This window comes from Melanerpes formicivorus, unplaced genomic scaffold, assembly GCF_026170545.1.
Source record: "Melanerpes formicivorus ecotype bairdi unplaced genomic scaffold, bMelFor1.0.p_v2 SCAF_124, whole genome shotgun sequence".
NCBI lineage: Eukaryota > Metazoa > Chordata > Aves > Piciformes > Picidae > Melanerpes > Melanerpes formicivorus.
Genome location: NW_027142476.1, coordinates 904,820 through 929,657, shown reverse-complemented (window position 1 = coordinate 929,657; position 24,838 = coordinate 904,820). Strand labels below are relative to the sequence as shown.

General features: G+C 50.7%; 1 protein-coding gene across 1 annotated transcript in view; it reads right to left on the bottom strand.

Annotated features, from left to right (window-relative positions):
• LAMA2 (laminin subunit alpha 2) overlaps positions 1 to 24,838 on the bottom strand; it is a 252,291-nt gene that overhangs the window by 217,381 nt on the left and 10,072 nt on the right. The window contains 2 exon segments of the mRNA XM_068167889.1: positions 16,630 to 16,743; positions 19,475 to 19,586. Coding sequence (XP_068023990.1) covers positions 16,630 to 16,743; positions 19,475 to 19,586 — 226 coding nt within the window.

Here is a 24,838-nt window from a genome sequence, read left to right as displayed (position 1 = left end):
CATGGTTTAGTCATGAGGTGTTGGGTGACAGGTTGGACTTGATGATCTTTGAGGTCTCTTCCAACCTTATTGATTCTATGATTCTATGATCTAGTGGAGAATATCCCTGCTGACTGCAGGGAGGTTGGACTGGATGAGCTTTGGAGGTCCCTTCCAACCCAACCTATTCCATGGTTCTATGATCATTCACCTTGCTGATCCCCTCTGCAGGGCTGCAATAACCTGCAACACGTGTTCTCATTTCAGACACTTGAAGGTGTCCAGAGAAGGGCAAGGAGGCTGGGGAGGGGTCTGGAGCACAGCCCTGTGAGGAGAGGCTGAGGGAGCTGGGGTTGCTTAGCCTGGAGAAGAGGAGGCTCAGGGGAGACCTCATTGCTCTCTCCAACTCCCTGAAGGGAGGTTGTAGGCAGGTGGGGGTTGGGCTCTTCTCCCAGGCACCCAGCACCAGAACAAGAGGACACAGTCTCAAGCTGTGCCAGGGGAAGTTTAGGCTGGAGGTGAGGAGAAAGTTCTTCCCAGAGAGAGTTGTTAGCCATTGGAATGTGCTGCTCAGGGAGATGGTAGAGTCCCCATCCCTGGAGGTGTTCAAGAGGGGACTGGATGTGGCACTTGGTGCCATGGTTTAGTGGTGATGAGGACTTGGGTGACAGGTTGGACTTGATGATCTTTGAGGTCTTTTCCAACCTTATTGATTCTATGATTCTGTGATTTTCTGCTGGTGGTGAAGCACCAGCCCTAGAAAGCTTTCTATGTGTCAGCTATTTGGGGATCATCTTTCTCCACATAAAGCATGAAGGATATTTAACTGCAGACCTTCATCTTCCCACCACTGAACAGCTGTGTTATTATTTTAGCTTGCTTTAAGAAAAGCAGAGGGGACCAAGAGGCTGAGTATCTGAGCCTTGCAACAGACTGCATTTGGTGAGGCTTTGTAGATGCTGATGCCAGAAATACAGCCCAGACCACACCTCTGAATGGATTCTTGTGTATCACATTTAAGTGCATTAGATCATACATGGCTAGCAGTACACTAAAGAGCAGCCAAGCCTCAACTGCTGAATTCATACTCACTTGCTGGAATAGCATCCAGACTGTTTCAAACATAGAAACAAGGATAAATAAACTCTCTCTGTATGGGTAGTGCTCCTCTAGCTGATTGGCTGTCACAGAATCATAGAGGTGTTTCAGCAGGAAAAGATCTCTAAGCTCATCCAGTCCAACCATCAACCCAACACCACAGAATCACAGAATCACCAAGGTTGGAAGAGACCTCAAAGATCATCAAGTCCAAGCTGTCACCACAGACCTCATGACTAAACCATGGCACCAAGTGCCACATCCAATCCCCTCTTGAACACCTCCAGGGATGGGGACTCCACCACCTCCCTGGGCAGCACATCCCAGTGGCCAAAAACTCTCTCTGGGAAGAACTTTCTCCTCACCTCCAGGCTAAACCTCCCCTAGCACAGCTGGAGACTGTGTCCTCTTGTTCTGGTGCTGGGTGCATGGCAGAAGAGACCAACCCCCACCTGGCTACAACCTCCCTTCAGGGAGGTGGAGAGAGCAAGAAGGTCTCCCCTGAGCCTCCTCTTCTCCAGGCTAAGCAACCCCAGCTCCCTCAGCCTCTCCTCACAGGGCTGTGCTCCAGACCCCTCCCCAGCCTCCTTGCCCTTCTCTGGACACCTTCAAGTCTCTCAATGTCCTTCTGAAACTGAGGGGCCCAGAACTGGACACCATGGCCATTCACCATGAGAGTGGTGAGACCCTGGAATGGGTTGTCCAGGAAGGTCGTTGGGGCCCTGTCCCTGGAGGTGTTTAAGGCCAGGCTGGATGAGGCTCTGGGCAGCCTGATCTAGTGTGGGGTGTCCCTGCCCATGGCAGGGGGCTTGGAACTGGATGATCCTTGTGGTGCCTTCCAACCCTGACTGATACTATGATTCTATGATACTAACCCATGTGCCACGGCCACAGGTTTCTTGAACACCCCCAGGGATGGGGACTCCACCACCTCCCTGGGCAGCCTGTGCCAATCCCTGACCACTCCTGCAGGAAAGACTTTTTTCCTCATCTCCAACCCAACCCTCCCCTGGCACAATTTCAGGCTATTTCCTCTTTTCCATCACCTGCTAATACAAGACAGTCCAGAGCATATAAACCACCCAGCATAAGAATAGCAGCACTGGATCTACACTTGTGTATCTACCTTTGGCCTGATCTCTATTAAATGCTGCATTGGCAGAATAGGAATTGATCCTCTGAGCACAGGCATCCCTTGAATGAGGGGATGATAAGGAGATGGGAACATCATGAGGAAAGGCTGAGAGCCCTGGGGCTGTTTAGTGTTGGAAGAGAAAGCTGAGAGGGGATCTCATTAATGCTGATCAGCAGGTAAAGGCTGAGAGTCAGGAGGACAGAGCCAGACTCTGCTCAGTGGTGTCCAGTGCCAAAGCAGGTTACACAGGAACACATCCAGATGGGTCTTGAATGTCTCCAGAGAAGGAGACTCCACAAACATCCCTGGGCATCCTGCTCAGGGGCTCCAGCACCCTCACACAAAAATTTCTCCTCGTCTTGAGGTTGAACTTCCTAGGTTACACTTCGTGTCCACTGCACCACATCCTGCCCCAGGACACCACTGCCCAGAGCCTGGCCCCTTCTGCTTGCCTCCCACCCCTCAGATATTTGTAACCATTGGTCAGATCCCTCTCAGCCTTCTCTTCTAAACAGCCCCAGGGCTCTCAGCCTTTCCTCCTCACACAGATGTCCCAGGCCCTTCAGCATCCTTGTATCCTGCATTGGACTCTCCCCAGTAGTTCTCTGACCCTCTTGAACTGGGGAGCCCAGAACTGGGCACAGTACTCCAGGTGTGGTCTCCACCAGGGAAGAGTAGAGGATCACAGAAAGGAAGGGGTGGCAAGGGACCTCCAGAGATCACCCAGTCCAACCCCCCTGCCAGAGCAGAGTCACCCAGGGCAGGTCACACAGGAGCCTGGCCCCCTCCTGCCCCCCACCCCTCACATATTTATAACCATTGATCAGATCCCTCTCAGCCTTCTCTTCTCCAGGCTCAACACCCCCAGGGCTCTCAGCCTCTCCTCCTCACACAGATGTTCCAGGCCCTTTGGCATCCTAGCAGACTCCACTGGACTCTCTCCTGTATATTCCTATTCATCTTGAACTGGGGAGCCCAGAACTGGATACAGCATTGCAGATCTGCTCTTATTAGGGCAGAGTAGAGGAGCAGAAGAACCTCCCTTGACCTGCTGGCTACACTCTTCCTAATGCACCCTAGCAGGCCATTGGCCTTCTTGACCACAAGGACAAATTGCTGTCCCATGGAGAACTTCTTGTCTACAAAGATCCTTCTCCATGGAGCTGCCTTCCAGGAGCTCAGCCCCAAAGGTCTGTACCAATAGTTTTTGCCACCACCATCCCTCTGGGCTGCTGAAAAAGCACAATCACAGTATCACAGTATCACAGTGTAACTTAGGTTGGAAAGGACCTCGAGGATCATCGAGTCCAACCTACCAACACAGACCTCATGACTAGACCATGGCACCAAGTGCCACATCCAATCCCCTCTTGAACGCCTCCAGGAATGGTGACTCCACCACCTCCCTGGGCAGCACATTCCAATGACGAATGACTCGCTCGGTGAAGAACTTTCTCCTCACCTCAAATCTAAACCTCCCCTGGCGCAGCTTGAGACTGTGTCCTCTTGTTCTGCTGCTGGCTGCCTGGGAGAAGAGACCAACCCCTTCCTGGCTACAACCACCTTTCAGGGAGTTGTAGAGGGCAATGAGGTCTCTCCTGAGCCTCCTCTTCTTCAGGCTAAACAACCCCAGCTCCCTCAGCCTCTCCTCATAGGGCTTGTGTTCAAGGCCTCTCCCCAGCCTTGTTGCCATTCTCTGGACACCTTCAAGTCTCTCAATGTCCTTCTTAAACTGAGGAACCCAGAACTGGACACAGGACTCAAGGTGTGGCCTAACCAGTGCTGAGCACAGGGCACAATGACCTCCCTGCTCCTGCTGGCCACACTATTCCTAATGCAGGCCAGGATGCCATTGGCCCTCTTGGCCACCTGGGCACACTGCTGGCTCATATTCAGGTGGTTGTCGATCAGCACCCCCAGGTCCCTCTCTGCCTGGCTGCTCTCAGCCACTCTGACCCCAGCCTGTAGCACTGCCTGGGGTTGGTGTGGCCAAAGTGCAGCACCTGGCACTTGGACTTGTTGAATGCCATCCTGTTGGACTCTGCCCATCTGTCCAGTCGGTCGAGGTCCCTCTGCAGAGCCTTTCTACCCTCTAACTGACCAACATCTGCCCCTAACTTGGTGTCATCTGCAAACTTGCTGATGACTGACTCGACCCCCTCATCCAGATCATCAATGAAGATGTTAAAGAGCACAGGGCCCAGCACTGATCCCTGGGGGACGCCACTAGTGACTGGCTGCCAGCTGGATGTGGCACCGTTCACCACCACTCTCTGGGCCCGGCCCTCCAGCCAATTCCTAACCTAGCACAATGCCCTGCTCAGCCATGAGTGCACTGGAGTCAAAAGCCTCCATCTCCAGAAATGCTGTCAGGAAGCTTTAACGAATCAGAGAATGGCTAAGGTTGGAAGGGCCCTCAAAGATCACCTAGTTCCAAAACCCTGCCATGGGCAGGGACACCTCCCACTAGACCCCAAAAGTGCATTCCTACTGCTTGTGCACACAGCACAGCTGGGGAATGAAAGCAGCAGTCACAATATTGCATTCTCACATCTCTGGTGGATTATGAGCTAATACCTGCTATCAAGACTCTTAATCAAGCAAAAATTATGGCTTCAGTGCCATCAGCTGGGTTAAATCCTACTTCATTAGGTAATGTAAGTCCATTTAATTGTTGTCTCAAGAGCTGTCATTCAAAGGACTCTGCCAGGCATACTGGGGAAGCAGGTGGGAAGAGGAAGACAGGCTTTTCAAAGCAGATGTGACAAAAAGAATTCAAGTGTTTCAAAAGAAAAACCCTTTGCAATTCAGCTTCTCTGAGGCATCATGTCAAATTATTTGTACTTTCCCAGAAGAAGAATGGATTCCTCCTTTGTGTTAAGTTTAGCCTTAAATATTCTCAGGCACATCTTAGTGTTTCTGAAGGATATGACTGGCTGCTATGGCAAAGATGTTATTAACGTGAGGGGAGCTGGCACGGGTGTTTTAGAGCTGCACAGCCCTTCCAGGGTGATGGGAAAGCAGAAACCTCAAACCCTTCCACTTTGTAGGGAAGCAACTTGTGCTGCAGAGGTGACCTGCTCTGTCAGGAGCTCTTTTCTGCAGCTCTGACATCTGCCATTTCCACATAGGGTGACTGATTCTCGACCCAGGACTCTCTCTCTCTTGACTTCCTCATTGTGGATTAATGCATTTTGAAAAAGGGAGAAATGGAGAAGGGAAAGAAGAAAGGAAGAAATGAAGAAAGAAAGGAAGAAAAGAAAGAAAGGAAGACAGAAAGGAAGAAAGGAAGAAAGAAAGGAAGAAAGGAAGAAAGAAAGGAAGAAAGAAAGGAAGACAGAAAGGAAGAAAGGAAGAAAGAAAGGAAGAAAGAAAGGAAGAAAGGAAGAAAGAAAGGAAGAAAAAGGAAGACAGAAAGGAAGAAAGGAAGAAAGAAAGGAAGAAAGGAAGAAAGGAAGAAAGGAAGAAAGGAAGGAAGAAAGAAAGGAAGACAGAAAGGAAGAAAGAAAGGAAGAAAGAAAGGAAGAAAGGAAGAAAGAAAGGAAGAAAAAGGAAGACAGAAAGGAAGAAAGGAAGAAAGAAAGGAAGACAGAAAGGAAGAAAGAAAGGAAGACAGAAAGGAAGAAAGAAGGAAAGAAAGAAGGAAAGAAGGAAAGAAAGGAAGAAAGAAAGAAAGAGAAAGAAAGGAAGAAAGAAAGAAAGAGGAAGAAAGAAAGAAAGAGAAAGAAAGGAAGAAAGAAAGAAAGAAAGAGAAGAGAAAGAAAGAAAGAAAGAAGAGAGAAGAAAGAAGGAAAGGAAGGAAGAAAGGAAGAAGGAAAGGAAGAAGGAAAGAAAGAAGGAAAGGAAGGAAGAAAGGAAGAAGGAAAGGAAGAAGGAAAGAAAGAAGGAAAGGAAGGAAGAAAGGAAGAAAGGAAGAAAAGAAGAAAGGAAGAAAGGAAGAAAGGAAGAAAGAAAGAAGGAAGGAAGGAAGGAAGGAAGGAAGGAAGGAAGGAAGGAAGGAAGGAAGGAAGGAAGGAAGGAAGGAAGGAAGGAAGGAAGGAAGGAAGGAAGGAAGGAAGGAAGGAAGGAAGGAAGGAAGGAAGGAAGGAAGGAAGGAAGGAAGGAAGGAAGGAAGGAAGGGAGGAAGGGAGGGAGGAAGGGAGGGAGGGAGGGAGGAACTCTCCTTCAGGGAGTTGCAGAGAGCAAGAAGGTCTCCCCTGAGCCTCCTCTTCTCCAGGCTAAGCAACCCCAGCTCCCTCAGCCTCTCCTCACAGGGCTGTGCTCCAGACCCCTCCCCAGCCTCCTTGCCCTTCTCTGGACACCTTCAAGTCTCTCAATGTCCTTCTTAAACTGAGGAGCCCAGAACTGGACACAGAACTCAAGGTGAGGCCTATGGAAATGATTGAGTCCAACCCTCCTGCCAGAGCAGGCTCACCTAGGGCAGGTCACACAGCAACACATCCAGGCAGGTCTTGAAAATCTCAACAGAAAGAGACTTAGCCTCCCATAGAGGTTTAACTCCATAGGCATTGTGTCTATTGGAACAATTCCATGCCCAAATCTTCATGCTTTAAAAATTCCAAGTACTGGCTCTCAAACTATTTCAAATGGATCCATTTTCTGGATCTCTTTTATCCTCCAAACCCCATTAAGCTTCCCTCAGACAACCTCTTAGGAAGTCAGACTGTGAGATTTATCTTTGTCCAGAATTTTATGTACCACTCAGACTTTGTTGCTCCAAGACTTCCCTGATCATGTCTTGGAGTGTGCTTTCCCCCACTGCCTGCTACAGCCAGCTCTTCCTCCTTGGCAGAAAGAGAGGAAACATCTTTATGGCCAATATCAGGGAATCTAAATTCATGCTGGAAACCTCTCTTAATGCTTAGCATATCACAGAATGTTAGTACTTGGAAGGGACTAGATGGGAGCAGATGTTGGTCAGTTAGAGGGTAGAAAGGCTCTGCAGAGGGACCTTGCCAGGCTGGACAGATGGGCACAGTCCAACAGGATGGCATTCAACAAGTCCAAGTGCCAGGTGCTGCACGTTGGCCACAGCAACCCCAGGCAGAGCTACAGGCTGGGGTCAGAGTGGCTGAGAGCAGCCAGGCAGAGAGGGACCTGGGGGTAGTGGTTGACAGATGGCTGAATATGAGCCAGCAGTGTGCCCAGGTGGCCAAGAAGGCCAAGGGCATCCTGGCCTGCATTAGGAACAACGTGGCCAGCAGGAGCAGGGAGGTCATTGTGCCCTGTACTCTGCATTGCTTAGGCCACACCTTGAGTCCTGTGTCCAATTCTGGGCTCCTCAGTTTAAGAAGGACATTGAGAGACTTGAAGGTGTCCAGAGAAGGGCAAGGAGGCTGGGGAGGGGTCTGGAGCACAGCCCTGTGAGGAGAGGCTGAGGGAGCTGGGGTTGCTTAGCCTGGAGAAGAGGAGGCTCAGGGGACACCTTCTTGCTCTCTCCAACTCCTTGAAGGGAGGTTGTAGCCAAGAAGGGGTTGGTCTCTTCTCCCAGGCAACCAGCAGCAGAACAAGAGGACACAGTCTCAAGCTGTGCCAGGGGAGGTTTAGACTCGAGGTGAGGAGAAAGTTCTTCACCGAGTGAGTCGTTCGTCATTGGGATGTGCTGCCCAGGGAGGTGGTGGAGTCCCCATCCCTGGAGGCATTCAAGAGGGGATTGGATGTGGCACTTGGTGCCATGGTCTAGTCATGAGGTCTGTGTTGATAGGTTGGACTTGATGATCCTTGAGGTCCTTTCCAACCTAAGTAATACTGTGATACTGTGATACTGTGAACTCTGGAGATCACTGAGGTCAAAGCAGGCTCCCTACATCAGGTTGCACAAGATTCATCCAGGTGGGCTTTGAAAGTCTCCAGACAAGGAGACTCACAACCTCTCAGGGCAGCCTGCTCCAGGGCTCTGGCAACCTCACAGAGAAGAAGCTGCAGCTGAGTGTATATGGATATGGAAAGAAGGTGTCTGCACAGAAGGATGCTGATGAAAATAAACATGTTCCCAGGGAGTGTGGCTGAGCCCAAGATAGTGCCTTTGGCAGGCTGCTGCCCTTCCTCAGGGTATCTGTCACAGGGACAATCAGGGAGGTTGTTGGTTTAAGCCAGCTCAAGGGGTAATCCTGGGTGACTATTTTAGAACATGCCACAGCCATGTAGACCAGACGAAGATATGTCTCTGGAGGCATGACTGTGCCCTTCTGGCACTGTCAAAGCAACATAATGTCCCTAGGAGATGGACACTTTCCTTTGCTGCTCTTACAAACAGCCAGGACAAGCAGAAGCTTAGGTAATTCTCACCTGTGCTCTGGCCAAGGCTGCATCTGGCTTAGGAAGCATCATTTCATAGAATCACAGAGCTGTCAGGGTTGGAAGGGACCTCAAGGATCAGCCAGTCCCAACCCCCTGCCATGGGCAGGGACACCTCACACCACAGCAGGTTGCTCACAGCCACATCCAGCCTGGCTGCAAACACCTCCAGGCAGGAGGCTTCCACCACCTCCCTGGGCAACCTGTGCCAGGCTCTCACCACCCTCCTGGGGAACAACTTCTTCCTCACAGCCAATCTCAATCTCCCCATTTCTAGTTTTGCTCCATCCCCCCCAGTCCTATCCCTCTCTGACACCCTCAAAAGTCCCTCCCCAGCTTTCTTGTAGCTTCCTTCAGATACTGGAAGGCCACAATTATGTCTGCTCAGAGCCTTCTCTCCAGCCTGCACAACCCCAACTCCCTCAGTCTGTCCTCACAGCAGAGCAGCTCCAGCCCTCTGCTCCTCCTCAGGGCCCTTCTCTGGACACCTTCCAGCACCTCCAGATCCTTCCTGGCATAGAGGCTCCAGCACTGGCCCCAGAGCTCCAGCTGTGGTCTCAGCAGAGTGGAGCAGAGGGGCAGAATCCCCTCCCTGGCCCTGCTGGCCACACTTCTCTTGCTGCAGCCCAGGCTCTGCTTGGCTTTAAGGGCTGCCAGTGCTCCCTGCTGGCTCCTGTTGAGCTTCTCCTCCACCAAATTTCCCTGCTGGCTGTATGGAGATGGGTGATGAACACTGCCTAAAGCCCATGTCCACTAGCTCAGACACTGGCCTTAATCTACATGGTGCAAGCTCTTTGCACTGAAAGGAATGAATTTCAGAATGGATGCCAGTGAAGGTTTCTCACTTAGCAATGTGGGAATATCTTAGGGGCTTTTTTTCTGGCCTTACTAATAAGAATCATTGAATTATTTTGGTCAGAAAAGGCCTCTAAGATCATTGAGTCCAACCATTGATCTGACATCACTATGGCCAATAAACTATGTCCCTAAAAGCTATCTCTACACGTTACTTAAACACCTGCAGGTGGTGACTGCATTACCTCCCTGCACAGCCTGCTCCAGAACCTGATTATTCTTCCAGTAAAGAAATTTTTCCTAATATCCAAATTAAACCTCCCCTGGCACAATTTCAGGTCATTTCCTCTCTTGCTCTCACCTGAGACTAGGGAGAAAGGCCCAACCCCCACCTCACTGCAACCTCCTTTCAGGAGGTTGTAGAGAGCAATGAGGTCTCCCCTCAGCCTCCTCTTCTCCAGGCTGAACATCCAAGAGCCCTCAGCTGCTCCTCACCAACCCTGTTGTCCAGACCCTGCCCCAGCTTGGCTGCCCTTCTCTGGACCTGCTCCAGCTCCTCAATGTCCTTCTTGGAGTGAGGGCCCCAAAAGTGGGACAAGTCCTCAAGGTCTGGCCTCTCCAATGCAGAGTACATGAGGACAATCAATGCCCTGGTCCTGTTGGTCACACCACTGCTGATCCAGGTCAGGATGCTAATGGCCTTCCTGGCCAGCTGGGCACAGTGCTGGTGTAGCAGTGTGCTGCAATGAGTGAAACAGTTCTGGGCCCCTCGGTTTAGGAAAGATGTTGAGATGCTTGAAGGTGTCCAGAGGAGGGCAAAGAGGCTGGGGAGGGGTCTGGAGCACAGCCCTGTGAGGAGAGGCTGAGGGAGCTGGGGTTGCTTAGCCTGGAGAAGAGGAGGCTCAGGGGAGACCTTCTTGCTCTCTCCAACTCCCTGAAGGGAGGTTGTAGCCAGGTGGGGGTTGGTCTCTTCTCCCAGGCAGCCAGCAGCAGAACAAGAGGACACAGTCTCAAGCTGTGCCAGGGGAGGTTCAGGCTGGAGGTCAGGAGGAAGTTTTACACAGAGAGAGTGATTGCCCATTGGAATGGGCTGCCTGGGGAGGTGGTGGAGTCACCATTGCTGGAGGTGTTTAGGAAGAGCCTGGATGGGGAGCTTGGTGCCATGGTTAGTTGATTAGGTGGTGCTGGGTGATACGTTGGACTTGATGATCTTTAAGGCCTTTTCTAACCTGGTTAATTCTATTCTATTCTATTCTATTCTATTCTATTCTATTCTATTCTATTCTATTCTATTCTATTCTATTCTCTAGTCTATTCCCCATTCCATTCCATTCCATTCCAAACACCTTCAAACATATTTGTTTTGGGGAGGAGTGGCTTTAACCAACCTCCCAAAGCCACTGCAAACATGTGGAGGTGCCACTCCAGCAGAGCACTGCTGGCTGTCAGAACTTGCCCTGCCTCCCAGAGCAGTTGTGTACATCACAGTGGCAATGAGGAGGCTGTATCCTGCAGCTCTCTATCTGGCTGCTGTGGGGATCAAAGGGCTGCGCAGGTTACTGCAAGATATGCCTTAAAATGAGCTTTTTATCCCAACCTGTGTCTGTGCAGATGATTTGAGCTTTTATCATCAGTCAAAGCCCGATTTCAGCAGCTTTTCAACTGCATTTCAAAGCCCAGGGAAGAGCAAGGAGAAGTATCATATCAGTAAATTAGGTGCCTAAATCGTCTGTTGTATCACCACCCCCCCCCCCCTCAAAAAACCCCACCATGAATAATAATAAGGAGGCCAAAAGGCTGTGTAAAGCTCAATGGAAGGAATGCCTTTGATGTGGAACATGGCTCTTCCTCAGCATTCAGACTGCTCCCTCCTTCACTTCAAACGGCTTGTGATCCAAACGGAACAGCAGCGTTGAATAGCCTGCACGGATACCAACCAATCTCACTGCACTGGCTGGGTTTTCAAAGTGAGAAAAAGCAAAGGGGAAAACAAACCCAAAACCACCAGTTTTTGAAAGGCACAACCGATTTGAAGCTCCCTGTGCCTCTTCTGTTATAGCCTGATCGAGTGTGAGCTCAGAGAGGAGACAGAAAGTACAGGATGCTTGCTAACACGTGTAAATTAAAGCACATTTGCAAGGGGCTCTTTGCTGTTTCCTCCTCAGTGCTGTGTCATCTTCACACCAGCCCCCCCGAAGCATCAGAAGGGGGAGCTCCACTGTCTCAGTCAGCAGCTCACGGCAGCTGGGAAGAGCAGGAGCACCGCGGAAGGCAACCACTCAGCCTCCCACTTAGCCAAGCTGCTGCCACAGGCTGAAAAGAAACAGGCAACTTGTGCAAGGGACGAAACCTGAAGGCACAGAAGGAAGCAGCCACAGAGCTCACACCTTGGCTATGCAGCCCTAAGCACAACGGTGAACAGTTATGGTGCACCTTGAATAGGATTTGCCCTTTCCCTTCCTTCCTCTTAGTTGAGTACAAGCCCTGTGAGGAGAGGCTGAGGGAGCTGGGGTTGCTTAGCCTGGAGAAGAGGAGGCTCAGGGGAGACCTTCTTGCTCTCTCCAACTCCCTGAAGGGAGGCTGTAGCCAGGTGGGGGTTGGGCTCTTCTCCCAGCACCAGAACAAGAGGACACAGTCTCAAGCTGTGCCAGGGGAGGTTTAGGCTGGAGGTGAGGAGAAAGTTCTTTTGGCCACTGGAATGTGCTGCCCAGGGAGATGGTGGAGTCCCCATCACTGGAAGTGTCTAAGAAGAGACTGGATGAGGCCCTTGGTGCCATGGTTCGATGGTGTTGGTTGGCAGGTTGGACTTGATGATCTCAAAGGACTTTTCCAACCTGGTTAATTCTATTCTATTCTATTCTATTCTATTCTATTCTATTCTATTCTATTCTATTCCACTCCACTCCATTCCATTCCATTCCATTCCATTCCATTCCATTCCATTCCATTCCATTCCACTCCATTCCATTCCACACTGATGTTCCAGACATCATAATTGGAGGTTTCATTAATTAATTAATTAAGCTGCTTAATTTGCTGCTTAATTAATGCAGCAAACTTCATCAAGAGACACAAACCTGCATTAACCTCTTGACAAACATTTTCACTGCCAGCCCATGGCAGGAAAATTCCAGTATCTGTCTGTGCTTGCTGGACCTGACCTTCCCCACAGTTTTCTTACTGATCCCTTTGATGGTAGGAAGAAGGATGGTAGGAAGAAGTTGGTCCCCAGGAGGGTGGTGAGAGCCTGGCACAGGTTGCCCAGGGAGGTGGTGGAAGCCTCCTGCCTGGAGGTGTTTGCAGCCAGGCTGGAGGTGGCTGTGAGCAGCCTGCTGTGGTGTGAGGTGTCCCTGCCCATGGCAGGGGGGTTGGGACTGGCTGCTCCTTGAGGTCCCTTCCAGCCCTGACAGTTCTGTGATTTCACCCTCATGTGTTTTTTTTTCCATCCCCAGGTGCTTCTTTAAGGCTTATCATTCAATTGAGAGCCATTGGAAGCTTCTGTTGATGACAAAAGCCATTTGAAACGTTCACTGAGCCACACATTAAGGATACCTCGGGCTTGGACTGCAATGCAATTAAACATCTTGTTTGGGCAAAGCAGGAAGCAGAGTGAGAATCCTGAAGTGCCAAATTACACTGGCAAATAAAACCCCAGAGCAAACAAAGAAGGCTTTGAGTTTTTTCATTTGAGGTTTTTCTCTTGAGGAAATAAAAGGGACCAGCTAGAGAGAGGCACAGGAAGGAGAGCCTGCTTGAACTTCTGCAGGGAAATGAGTGTAAGTTACCCCTCTAAAGCTGGCACTGGCTCCCATTGTGTTTCTGCAAGGCTAATGAAACGAGGCATGTTGTTTCAAGCTTCATGCCATGTCAGACAACATAAAACTAAAGATGCCCTTGAGCTGATCAGAACAGTCTAGTCAGCATAATTCCCCCACTCCAAAAGGCTGCTGTGGTTGGGGCTGGCAGTGGTGGTGTGCTGGGAAGCTTGCATCACAGATTTCATTGCTGAAGTAGCAGGTAACTACATAAAATCTCCAGAGCCCAGAGCCTCCAAGAAGGAAAAAATAAACCTGATGTGCTGATTTAGCTCAATTCATATTCTCTTATTCTTGTATTTTGCTTTAAAGTAGCAGGTGTTTCTTCTAGAGTCCAGTTCTGGGCTCCTCAATTTAAGAACAACATTTGAAGGTGTCCAGAGAAGGGCAAGGAGGCTGGAGAGGAGCAGGAGCACAGCCCTGTGAGGAGAGCCTCTCTCTTAGCCAAGCTGCTGCCACAGACTGAAAAGAAACAGGAAACTTGTGCAAGGGATGAAACTTGAAGGCACAGAAGGAAGCAGCCACAGAGCTCACACATTGGCTATGTACCCCTAAGCAAAATAGTGAACAGTTATACCTTGAACAGGATGTTCCCTTTCTCTTCCTTCCTGTTAGTTGAGCACAAGCCCTGTGAGGAGAAGCTGAGGGAGCTGGGGTTGCTTAGCCTGGAGAAGAGGAGGCTCAGGGGAGACCTTCTTGCTCTCTCCAACTCCCTGAAGGGAGGTTGTAGCCAGGTGGGGGTTGGTCTCTTCTCCCAGGCAAGCAGCACCAGAACAAGAGGACACAGTCTCAAGCTGTGCCAGGGGAAGTTTAGACTGGAGGTGAGGAGAAAGTTCTTCACAGAGAGAGTTGTTGGCCACTGGAATGTCTGCCCAGGGAGGTTGTGGAGTCCCCATCCCTGGAGGTGTTCAAGAAAGGCTTGGCTGTGGCACTTGGAGCCATGGTTTAGTTGTCAGGAGGTGTTAGGTATTAGGTACTAGGTTGGACTTGGTGATCTCTGAGGTCTTTTCCAACCTGGTTGATTCTATGCTTCTATGCTTCTGTGTTTCTTCAAGGTTTAGTAGGTATTTAGATGATGGCAGGCATTAAAAATATCTGCTTGTCAGACTAGAACAGAAATTACAAAGTTACCTGCTACATGCCACAAATTGAATACACTCCAGGAGAGAGATGGGGAGGGGGAGATAAATCTTGCATGGAAGTATATTGATATCCTTGCTGCTTTCTGCATGCCATGCCTTACACTATTGATCTGACTTCAAAACAGGAATATTATGTCAATAAAATACAGCTTTTGTTTAATGGTAGAAGCTTGGGATGAAAGGATTCTCATCCTCAGCAACAGTTCAGCCTACAGATCTGATTCTGCCACTCTGCTTTGCTCTGGTGACACCTCACCTGCAGTGCTGCGTCCAGCTCTGGAGCCCTCAGCACAGGAAGGACGTGGACCTGATGGAGAGGGTCCAGAGGAGGGCCAGGAAAATGATCAGGGGGTTGGAGCATCCCCCCTACTAAGGGCAGGCTGAGGAAGCTGGGGTTGTTCAGTCTAGAGAGGAGAAGGCTTCAGGGAAACGTAACAGTGACATTCCAGTACCTAAAGGAGGCTACAAGAAGGCTGCAGAGAGACTGTTTGCAAAGGCCTGCAGGGAAAGGAGCAGGGGCAATGGTTTGAAATGAGAGCAGAGCAGATTGAGATTGGATGTGAGGAACAAGTTCTGCACCAGGAGGGTGGTGGAACACTGCAACAGGTCGCCCAGGGAGGTGGTTGAGGCCCTATCCCTGGAGATCAGTTATCAGTTATCAGTATCACTAAGGTTAGAAGAGACCTCAAAGATCATCAAGTCCAACCTGTCACCACAGACCTCATGACTAGAGTTAGGGAGGACACTACTGCCCACTTCAGGCTTGAACTCATGACCTTCCCATTAAGGGTCTTGTGCACTATTCAAGGTGAGGCTGGACAGGGCTCTGGGCTGGTCCCTTCTGCCAGGCAGCCAGCAGCAGAACAAGAGGACACAGCCTCAAGCTGTGCCAGGGGAGGTTTAGGCTGGAGGTGAGGAGAAAGTTCTTCCCAGAGGGAGTTGTTAGCAGTTGGAATGTGCTGCCCAGGGAGGTGGTGGAGTCACCATCTCTGGAGGTGTTCAAGAGGGGATTGGATGTGGCATTTGTTGCCATGGTTTAGTAGTCATGAGGTCTGTGGTGACAGGTTGGATTCGATGAGCTCTGAGGTCTCTTCCAACCCTAGTGATACTGTGATACTGTGGTACTGTGGTGACAGGTTGGACTTGATGACCTTTGAGGTCTCTTCTAACCTTATTGATTCTATGATCTAGTGGAGGATGTCCCTGCTGAGTGCAGGGGGCTTGGACTGGATGAGCTGGGACTGGATGCCCTTCCAAGGCAAATCATTGTGTGATTCTATCACTTCTGTTAATTGCTGGAATTTTTCTCTTTAATATTTCAGTTTGGGCTGGGTGCCCTCTGCTACAGAGGTGTTTCCTGTGTTCAGAGGTCCAGCCCAGTGGGTGGACACAGGAAATTAGGTATCTCCTGCCATAATTCTCTGCACCACTATAAAATCCATGGCAGGGTCTGGCACTTGCTCTTTACTTCCTCTCCACCACCCAGTAACTGGGAGAGATGTCTCCCAGCCATATGCCTGGCTAGGCCCAAGACCCCGGGGGGATGGGCAGTCTCAGATCTGGCCAGCTGAGACTAGCCTAGCAGTGGGGGGGGGAAAGGAGGAGCCCTGGGGGTTTTGGGTGCACCCTCAGGTGGGGATGGGATGTTTCTGGGTCTGTTTTGGGGCTCCTCTTGTCAGTGTGTCTCTGGCTTTCTGCACACACTCACTGTTCTCTATTTAAACTTCCCATCACTTTTGCAATCCCTTTGTCTGTGTGGTGGTTTAGGCTGGGTGCTGGCCCGGATGCCACTGCACAGACCACACCTGGGAGGTGCCAAGGGGTGGGCCCAGCCCAGGGGGTGGTCACAGGGAAGCAGGTATTGCATTCCCATAATGCCCTGCTCCCCTATAAAATGTCCATGCGGGGTCTTCACTTCCTCTTTTGTCCCCTGCTGCTGCCTAGTTAAATGGCCTGAGCTGCCTCCCTTGGGCCTGCCCAGCCCCAAGGCTGGGTTGGGGGGCGGGGGGAGGAAAGAGCCCTGGGGGTTTGGGTGCACCCCCAGGTGGGGATGGGAAGTTCTTGGGTGTGTTGTGGGATTTCTCTCTCTTTGGTCACAGTGCTTGTGGTTCTCTGTAAAGCTTTCATTGGTGTTTTGTATTGTTTTTCTATTTAAACTTCCCATCACTTTTGCAATCCCTTTGTCTGAGTCGTTGTTTCTGCCCGTGGTGGGGAGGGGGTTTGCCCCAAGCCATTACAGTCTGAGTTGTTATTTCTGCCCACAGTGGGGAGGGGGTCTGCCCCAAGCCATTACACAGGCCTCAGAGCTCCTTAATGCTACTGCCCTGATGCTGGGCATGCCCATCAGGCTTGCTGCAGTGCCACTTACCAGGCATTCTCCTGTGAGGTCATCGCATGCTGCTGCGTGGCCGAAGCACGTACAGGGAGCGCAGAGCCCACCAAAGACTGTGCCGTTCACACGCCTGTGTCCAGGCCAGCAGGACTGCAGGATACATGAGATCAAAAGTTAGACTCCACTTGAACAGTGAAAGGAAAGCAAGCTTTAAAATACTGGTGAATTTGATACTTGCAACCCCCCCAATACCCATGCTTGCCAAATTGATGCACATACCAGTAGTTCTCTAGAAAGTGTGCACCTTCAAGTGTCTCAACATCTTTCCTAAACTGAGGGGCCCAGAACTGGACACAGGACTCAAGGTGTGGTCTAAGCAGTGCTGAGCACAGGGCACAAGGACCTCCCTGCTCCTGCTGGCCACACTCTTCCTGATGCAGGCCAGGATGCCCTTGGCCTTCTTGGCCACCTGGGCACACTGCTGGCTCATGTTCAGCAGCTGTCAGTCAGCACCCCCACATCCCTCTCTGTTTGGGAGCTCTCCAGCCACTCTGTCCCCAGCCTGTAGCTCTGCCTGGGGTTGTTGTGGCCAAAGTGCAGCCCCTGACACTTGGATTTGTTGAATGCCATCCTGTTGGCCTCTGCCCATCTGTCCAGCCTGGCAAGGTCCCTCTGCAGAGCCCTCTGCCTTCTGACAGATCAACATCTGCTCCCAGCTTGGTGTCATCTGCAAATTTGCTGATGACTGCCTCAATCCCCTCATCCAGATCAACTGAAACACAACATTTCCCACAGTAGAAGTAAAACTGGAGATAGAAAGGGAAAATATTCCAAGGCCAGGGTGGATGAGGCCTTGAGCAGCCTGGGCTGGTGGGAGGTGTCCCTGCCCAAGGCATGGGGGTTGGAACTGGATGTTCTCTGAGGTCCCTTCCAACCCAAACCATTCTAGGAGTCTATGATTCTCTGCAAGATGTTTTGTTTTCTGTCAGGCCCATTTTGAAAGGGAAAGGAATCCCCAGTGGTTCCTGCAGGCATTCTTTCTGTGTCAGTTTCTCTAGCCCCAGCAAGAGGCAACTACTCTTGGCATGAAACTAGACTCTAAGCCCTACACATCACACATATGCAGGGGGGATTTTAAAGCAAAAGAGAGCTGACAAGGAACTGCCTAGAGTGCCTGCATAAATGGCATGCTGCTTGCAGTTTTGTGAAGCAGAGCATCTTGGTGTTTGGAACTATTCCCTTAAAGGCAACACATGAGAAGAATATGTTTTGGGGGGCTTCCCTTTACCCCAAGCTATGCCCACGTGGGGTAGGTAATCACATGCCCCCCTGGATGAGCACATCCTGGGGGAGCTAATGAATTTGTTGGGAAAGTGAGTAGAGCCAGAGCAGGTGTGTATGCTTACTGCCTGCAACAGCACCAAGCTGAAGTGAAACAATCCTCCCAAGGACACACACACGACCCTCAAAGACCCCAAGGCAAATGGCAAAGCCCTGGGAAGATAAAAGATGGAAAGCAGCTCTAGGGAGAAGGAGCTTAGGGGTCCTGCTGCTGAAAAAAACCATAGAAATGGGTAGATTGAGATTGGCTGTGAGGAAGAAGTTGTTGCCCAGGAGGGTGGTGAGAGCCTGGCACAGGTTGCCCAGGGAGGTGGTGGCAGCCTCCTGCCTGGAGGTGTTTGCAGCCAGGCTGGATGTGGCTGTGAGCAACCTGCTGTGGTGTGAGGTGTCCCTGCCCATGGCAGGGGGTTGGGACTGGCTGAGCCTTGAGGTCCCTTCCAGCCCTGACAACACTGTGATTCTATAGTGGACAATCAGTTATCCATCAGACAGCAATGTGCCCTCATGGCCAAGAAGGTCTTCTGGGGAGCATAAAGAAGACTGTGGGCAGCAGACCAAGGGAGGTTCTTTTCCCCCTCCATTCTGCCCTGGTGAGACCACATCTGGAGTATTGTGTCCAGTGCTGGCCTTCTCAGTTCAAGAGGGACAGGGATCTACTGGAGAGAGTCCAACAAAGACCTGTAAGGATGCTGAAGGGACTAGAGCATCTGTGTGATGAGGAAAGGCTGAGAGTCCTGGGGCTGTTTAGTCTGGAGAAGAGAAGGCTGAGAGGGATCAACATCTGATCAACATTTACAAATATCTGAGGGGTGGGTGTCAAGAAGGGGTCAGGATCTTTGCAGTGGTGGATGAGGGGCTCTGGACACAAACTGGAACCCAGGAAGTTCCACCTAAACATGTGGAAAAAAATCTGTACTATCATGGTATCATAGTATCAGTCAGGGTTGGAAGGGACCACAAGGATCATCCAGTTCCAACCCCCCTGCCATGGGCTGGGACACCCCACACTAGATCAGCCTGGCCACAGCCTCAGCCAGCCTGGCCTTAAACACCTCCAGGGACAGGGCCCCAACCACCTCCCTGCACAACCCATTCCAGGGCTTCACCACTCTCATGGGGAAGAACTTCCTCCTCCCCTCCAGCCTCAATCTCCCCACCTCCAGCTTCATTCCATTCCCCCTAGTCCTAGCACTGCCTGAGATCCTGAGCAGTCCCTCCCCAGCCTTCCTGGAGCCCCCTGCAGATCCTGGAAGGCCACAATGAGGTCACCTCAGAGCCTTCTCTACTCCAGACTGAACAGCCCCAACTCATCCAGTCTGTCCTCACAGCAGGGCAGCTCCAGCCCTCTGCTCATCCTCCTGGCCCTTCCCTGGACACCTTCCAGCACCTCCAGATCCCTCTTGCAATAGGGGCTCCAGAACTGGAGGCATACTAGCAGCAGCAATGGGCAGCTCGCTTACTATTTCCTTCTCACACAATTGGTAGGTTAGAACCATCACAGTGTTAGTAGAAATGGTCAAGTCTGCACCATGACACTCACCTCACATGATGTGCCATCATATCCAGGGGGACAGTCACATAACTCCACTGCAGATGCCACCTTTCTCCCAGCTGAAGAGTGGTCAGCAGCTTCCATGCTAACGTTTCTCAGTCTGTGTGGGACAGAAGTGAGACAGTGAAAAGAGCAACTCAGAGCACTACAGCTGCAGCTGGATGCCACAAGCACTCCTGTGACATTCAGAGGCTTCTCTTTGCTGTTTGAAAAGAAGGAGGTGTTCCTATTCAGCTATTTCTTCCTAAAATAAACATGGGTTCTACACTTTGGCCACAACAACCCCAGGCAGAGCTACAGGCTGGGGGCAGAGTGGCTGAGAGCAGCCAGGCAGAAAGGGACCTGGGGGTGCTGGTGGACAGCAGCTGAACAGGAGCCAGCAGTGTGCCCAGGGGGCCAAGAAGGCCAAGGGCATCCTGGCCTGCATCAGGAAGAGTGTGGCCAGCAGGAGCAGGGAAGTCCTTGTGCCCTGTGCTCAGCACTGCTTAGGCCCCACCTTGAGTCCTCTGTCCAGCTCTGGGCTCCTCAGGTCAAGAAGGACATTGAGAGACTTGAAGGTGTCCAGAGAAGGGCAAGGAGGCTGGGGAGGGGTCTGGAGCACAGCCCTGTGAGGAGAGGCTGAGGGAGCTGGGGTTGCTTAGCCTGGAGAAGAGGAGGCTCAGGGGAGACCTTCTTACTGCCTGCAACTACCTGAAGGGAGGTTGTTGGCAGGAGAGGGTTGGTCTCTTCTCTCAAGCAACCAGCACCAGAACAAGAGGACACAGTCTCAAGCTGTGCCAGGGGAGGTTTAGGCTGGAGGTGAGGAGAAAATTCTTCCCAGAGAGAGTTGTTAGCCATTGGAATGTGCTGCCCAGGGAGGTGGTGGAGTCCCCATCCCTGGAGGTGTTCAAGAGGGGATTGGATGTGGCACTTGGTGCCATGGTTTAGTCATGAGGTCTGTGGTGACAGCTTGGACTCGATGATCTTTGAGATCTCTTTCAACCTTGGTGATTCTGTGATTCTATCTTTTCCAACCTATTCTATTCTATTCTATTCTATTCTATTCTACTCTACTCTACTCTACTCTACTCTACTCTACTCTACTCTACTCTACTCTACTCTATTCATAAAAGATTCCATCACTAAGTTTTGGTTATAGGAGATTTTTTCATTAGACATCTGACCTCTGAAAGAGATCCCAGCTCTGGCCAGGAGGATCTAAGCATTAGGTGAATGACCATGAAAGGAAAAGGAAATCTAGCACATCCCAGGGCTTGTCCCAGTTTACAAGGGCATGTAGTGATTTGATGAGGGCAATGGTTTCAATCTAGAGCTGTTATGACATCAGGAAGAAATGTTTTTCACAGTGAGAGTGGTGAAATACTGGAACAGGCTGCCCAGAGAGGTGGTGGAAACCTCATCCCTGGAGACATTCAAGGTCAGACTTGACAGGGCCCTGAGCAACCTGCTCTAGTTGGAGATGTCCCTGCTCACTGCAGGGCTGTTGGACAAGATGACCTGAGAGGGTCCCTTCCAGCCCAAGGCATTCTGTGATTCTATGACAGGGAAGACAGAGTGGGAGAATTTTCTGTTCCATGCTGTTGGACTTGATGATGTTTAAGGTACTTTCAAACCTAAATGACTCTCTGACTCTATGCACAATCACTCTTATGGAACAGATGCCAGAGAGAGGCTAAAGCACTGCTGCTTAGCCAAACATTGGCCATGGGGTTTATTTTAAAGCCCCCTGATGTGTGATGAGGCAGATAGCAGAAGCCTTTTGATAATCTGACAGGTAACATGTGAAACAGATGTAGTTTACCTCAACAGCATCCATCTGGGGGAAGGAACAGGGATTTGGGGATTTAATTCTTAGGAGACTTGAGAAGGAAGACGAAGGCACTCGAGAGGCTCAACGCCTTCTGCTTTCAGCCAGCAGCCTTAACAGAGTGTTTGATTACTGCAGCTACTTGGAAAACCTCTGTTGAAATCTCTCTTAACAGAAAATACCTTCCTAACTGGGTCCAGTTCTGGGCCCCTCAGTTTAAGAAGGACATTGAGAGACTTGAAGGTGTCCAGAGAAGGGCAAGGAGGCTGGGGAGGGGTCTGGAGCACAGCCCTGTGAGGAGAGGCTGAGGGAGCTGGGGTTGCTTAGCCTGGAGAAGAGGAGGCTCAGGGGAGACCTTCTTGCTCTAACTCCCTGCAGGGACGTTGTAGCCAGGTGGGGGTTGGTCTCTTCTCCCAGGCAATCAGCACCAGAACAAGAGGACACAGTCTCAAGCTGTGCCAGGGGAGGTTTAGGCTGGAGGTGAAGAGAAAGTTCTTCCCAGAGAGAGTAATTAGCCATTGGAACGTGCTGCCCAGGGAGGTGGTGGAGTCCCCATCCCTGGAGGTGTTCCAGAGGGGCTTGGATGTGGCACTTGATGCCATGGTTTAGTTGTCAGGAGGTGTTAGGTGTTAGGTGATAGGTTGAACTTGGTGATCTCTGAGGTCTTTTCCAGCCTGGCTGATTCTGTGACTCTATGACTCCTCCTTACACTCAGATCATCCCTCTCTAGGATATTAGATCTCAAAAAGGGTGATGACTTTAACAGGTAATAATGCAAAAAGGATAATCTAACAATTTAAGGAGAAACATCTGTAAATGAAGGGAGAAATTACTGGTCAAAGGCACCTTTTGTTTATCCTTTGAACTGCAGCTCCTTCCCCCTCAGCACAGATCTCGCTACAGGGAGAAGCACTCACACACACACACACACACACAAACAATCCCCCCAGCATTATCCCCCATTTGTATTCCCTGAATTGCTCTCATTCTCATTATGTTCTGCTATTTGCCAAATGGGATTTTAATGTGTTTAACAGTGTTCAGCATTAAGAGTTTCTCAGTGAAGAAAGCTGCAGTGATTGTATTTATTTCCCCCCCCCCCCCTCTCTCTCTCCCTCTCTCTCCCACTTGGATGGTGCAGTTTGGATTCCTCGATGCCATTCTGCATTCATTAAGATACATAATGCTGGCAGTAATGGGGCACTGGATCCTGGGGATGCAGGAGCAATTTGAGATTCAACACTGAGACCAAATATTTAAGCTGACTGTTACTGTCAGCAGGCAACTGTTGACTTCTCAAAACAAACAAGATGAGAAGGGAAGGCAACGTTTCAGGCGGGATCGGCATATTTTACTGTCTGCTACGCCAGGCCTCTGAATCACATCACCTACAGAAGGCAGATGAAGTACTGACCCAAATATTCCTCATTTGTCTGCAAGCCATTTGTGCACATGGGAGAAACCCCTTGGCTGCTGCTTCTCTCTTTCTCCTGTGTCCAGCAATGATTCTCTATGTGAATCTCATAGAATCAATAAGGTTGGAAAAGACCTCAGAGATCATCAAGTGCAACCTGTCACCCAAGACCTAATGACAACTAAACCATGGCTCCAAGTGCCACATCCAATCCCCTTTTGAACTCCACCACCTTCCTGGGCAGCACATTCCAATGGTCAATTCGTCTTTCTGGGAAGAACTTTCTCCTCACCTCCAACTCCTCTTGCTTATTGCCCAGGCTGCGTGCATTGGTGTACATGCATTGCAGCTGGGTTCCTGACTTCTCAGTTGACCCTACCTTGTGCCCTACACACCTCCAGACACCTCCAGTGATGGTGACTCCATCACCTCCCTGGGCAGCACATCCCAATGGCCAATCTCTCTTTCTGGGAAGAATTTCTTCCTAACATCCAGCCTGAACCTGCCCTGGCACAGCTTGAGACTGTGTCCTCTTGTTCTGGTGCTGGTTGCTTGAGAGAAGAGACCAACCCCCACCTGGCTACAACCTCCCTTCAGGGAGTTGGAGAGAGCAAGAAGGTCTCCCCTGAGCCTCCTCTTCTCCAGGCTAAGCAACCCCAGCTCCCTCAGCCTCTCCTCACAGGGCTGTGTTCCAAGCCCCTCACCAACTTTGTTGCCCTTCTCTGGACACCTTCAAGTCTCTCAATGTCCTTCTTCAACTGAGGAGCCCAGAACTGGACACAGGACTCAAGGTGTGGCCTAACCAGTGCTGAGCACAGGGCACAAGGACTTCCCTGCTCCTGCTGGCCACACTCTTCCTGATTCAGGCCAGGATGCCCTTGGCTTTCTTGGCTGCCTGGGCACACTGCTGGCTCATGTTCAGCCTACCATCAACCAGCACCCCCAGGTCCCTTTCTGCCTGGCTGCTCTCAGCCACTCTGACCCCAGCCTGTAGCACTGCCTGGGGTTGTTGTGGCCAATGTGCAGCACCTGGCACTTGGATGTGTTCAATCTCCTGCCCTTGGACTCTGCCCATCTGTCCAGCCTGGCAAAGTCCCTCTGCAGAGTTCTCCTACCCTCCAGCAGATCAACTCCTGCCCCCAGCTTGCTGTCAGCTGCAGATTTACTGATGGTTGACTCAATGCCCTCATCCAGATCATCAGTAAAGATATTGAACAGGCTGGGGCCCAGCACTGCTCCCTGGGGCACACCACTGGTGCCTGGCTGCCAGCTGGCTGTGGCACCATTCACCACCACAGGTTAAACTAAACAAGGCTGAAAAAAGTAATGCTTAACTTCCATCTCTTGCTAACTGCTGACAGCTTCACTGAGCTTTTAACTCTCTTTCTCCATGAGTGCAAGAAAGTTGCTTTGTCTTACAAGGCCTCCATTCTGGCCTCTTCTCCAGCACAGACGATAATAGCACCCTTGGAAGTCCTTACCCAGGCACTGTCATTATCCATTTGGAAAACTTGCAGTACTCAGATTAATCAGTTGCCTAATATAGCAATCCCTAATTATTATGTTGAACAACTCTGCTGATGCTGTGAGGCAGAAATTGTCACTTGTGAAGGATCTAATAACCCTGTAATATTTCTGTCTCTCTGCCAGACCCTCTTGGCTCTCTCAGAGGAATAGCCAGCTGTCCACCACACATACCTGCTTAGAAGACAATAAAACCCCCCTCTGATTTCATACCTTCTTAGCTGTTAAGGCTCAGCTCTATACTATTCCCTTGGCAAAAATCACTTTCTTTGGAACCCATCAACAGAAATCCTTAATCAGTCCAAGACACCACAAAAATGTGTTCCCTTCAGTGGGTCTGGATATAGAGTACCAGGGGAGAGGCTGTCTTCCAGCCCACCTGGAGTACTTGCTCATAGAATCATAGAGTAGTTAAGGTTGGAAGAGACCTTTGAGATCACCAAGTCCAACCTCTCACCCAGAGCTCACATCCCCAGCCCTGCTGCTGAGCCACTGTCACTAACTCACAGCCCTCAGCACCACATCCATGCAGCTCGGAAACCCCTCCAGGGCTGGGGACTGCAGCACCTCCCTGGGCAGCCTGGGACAGAGCCTGAGAGCTCTTGCT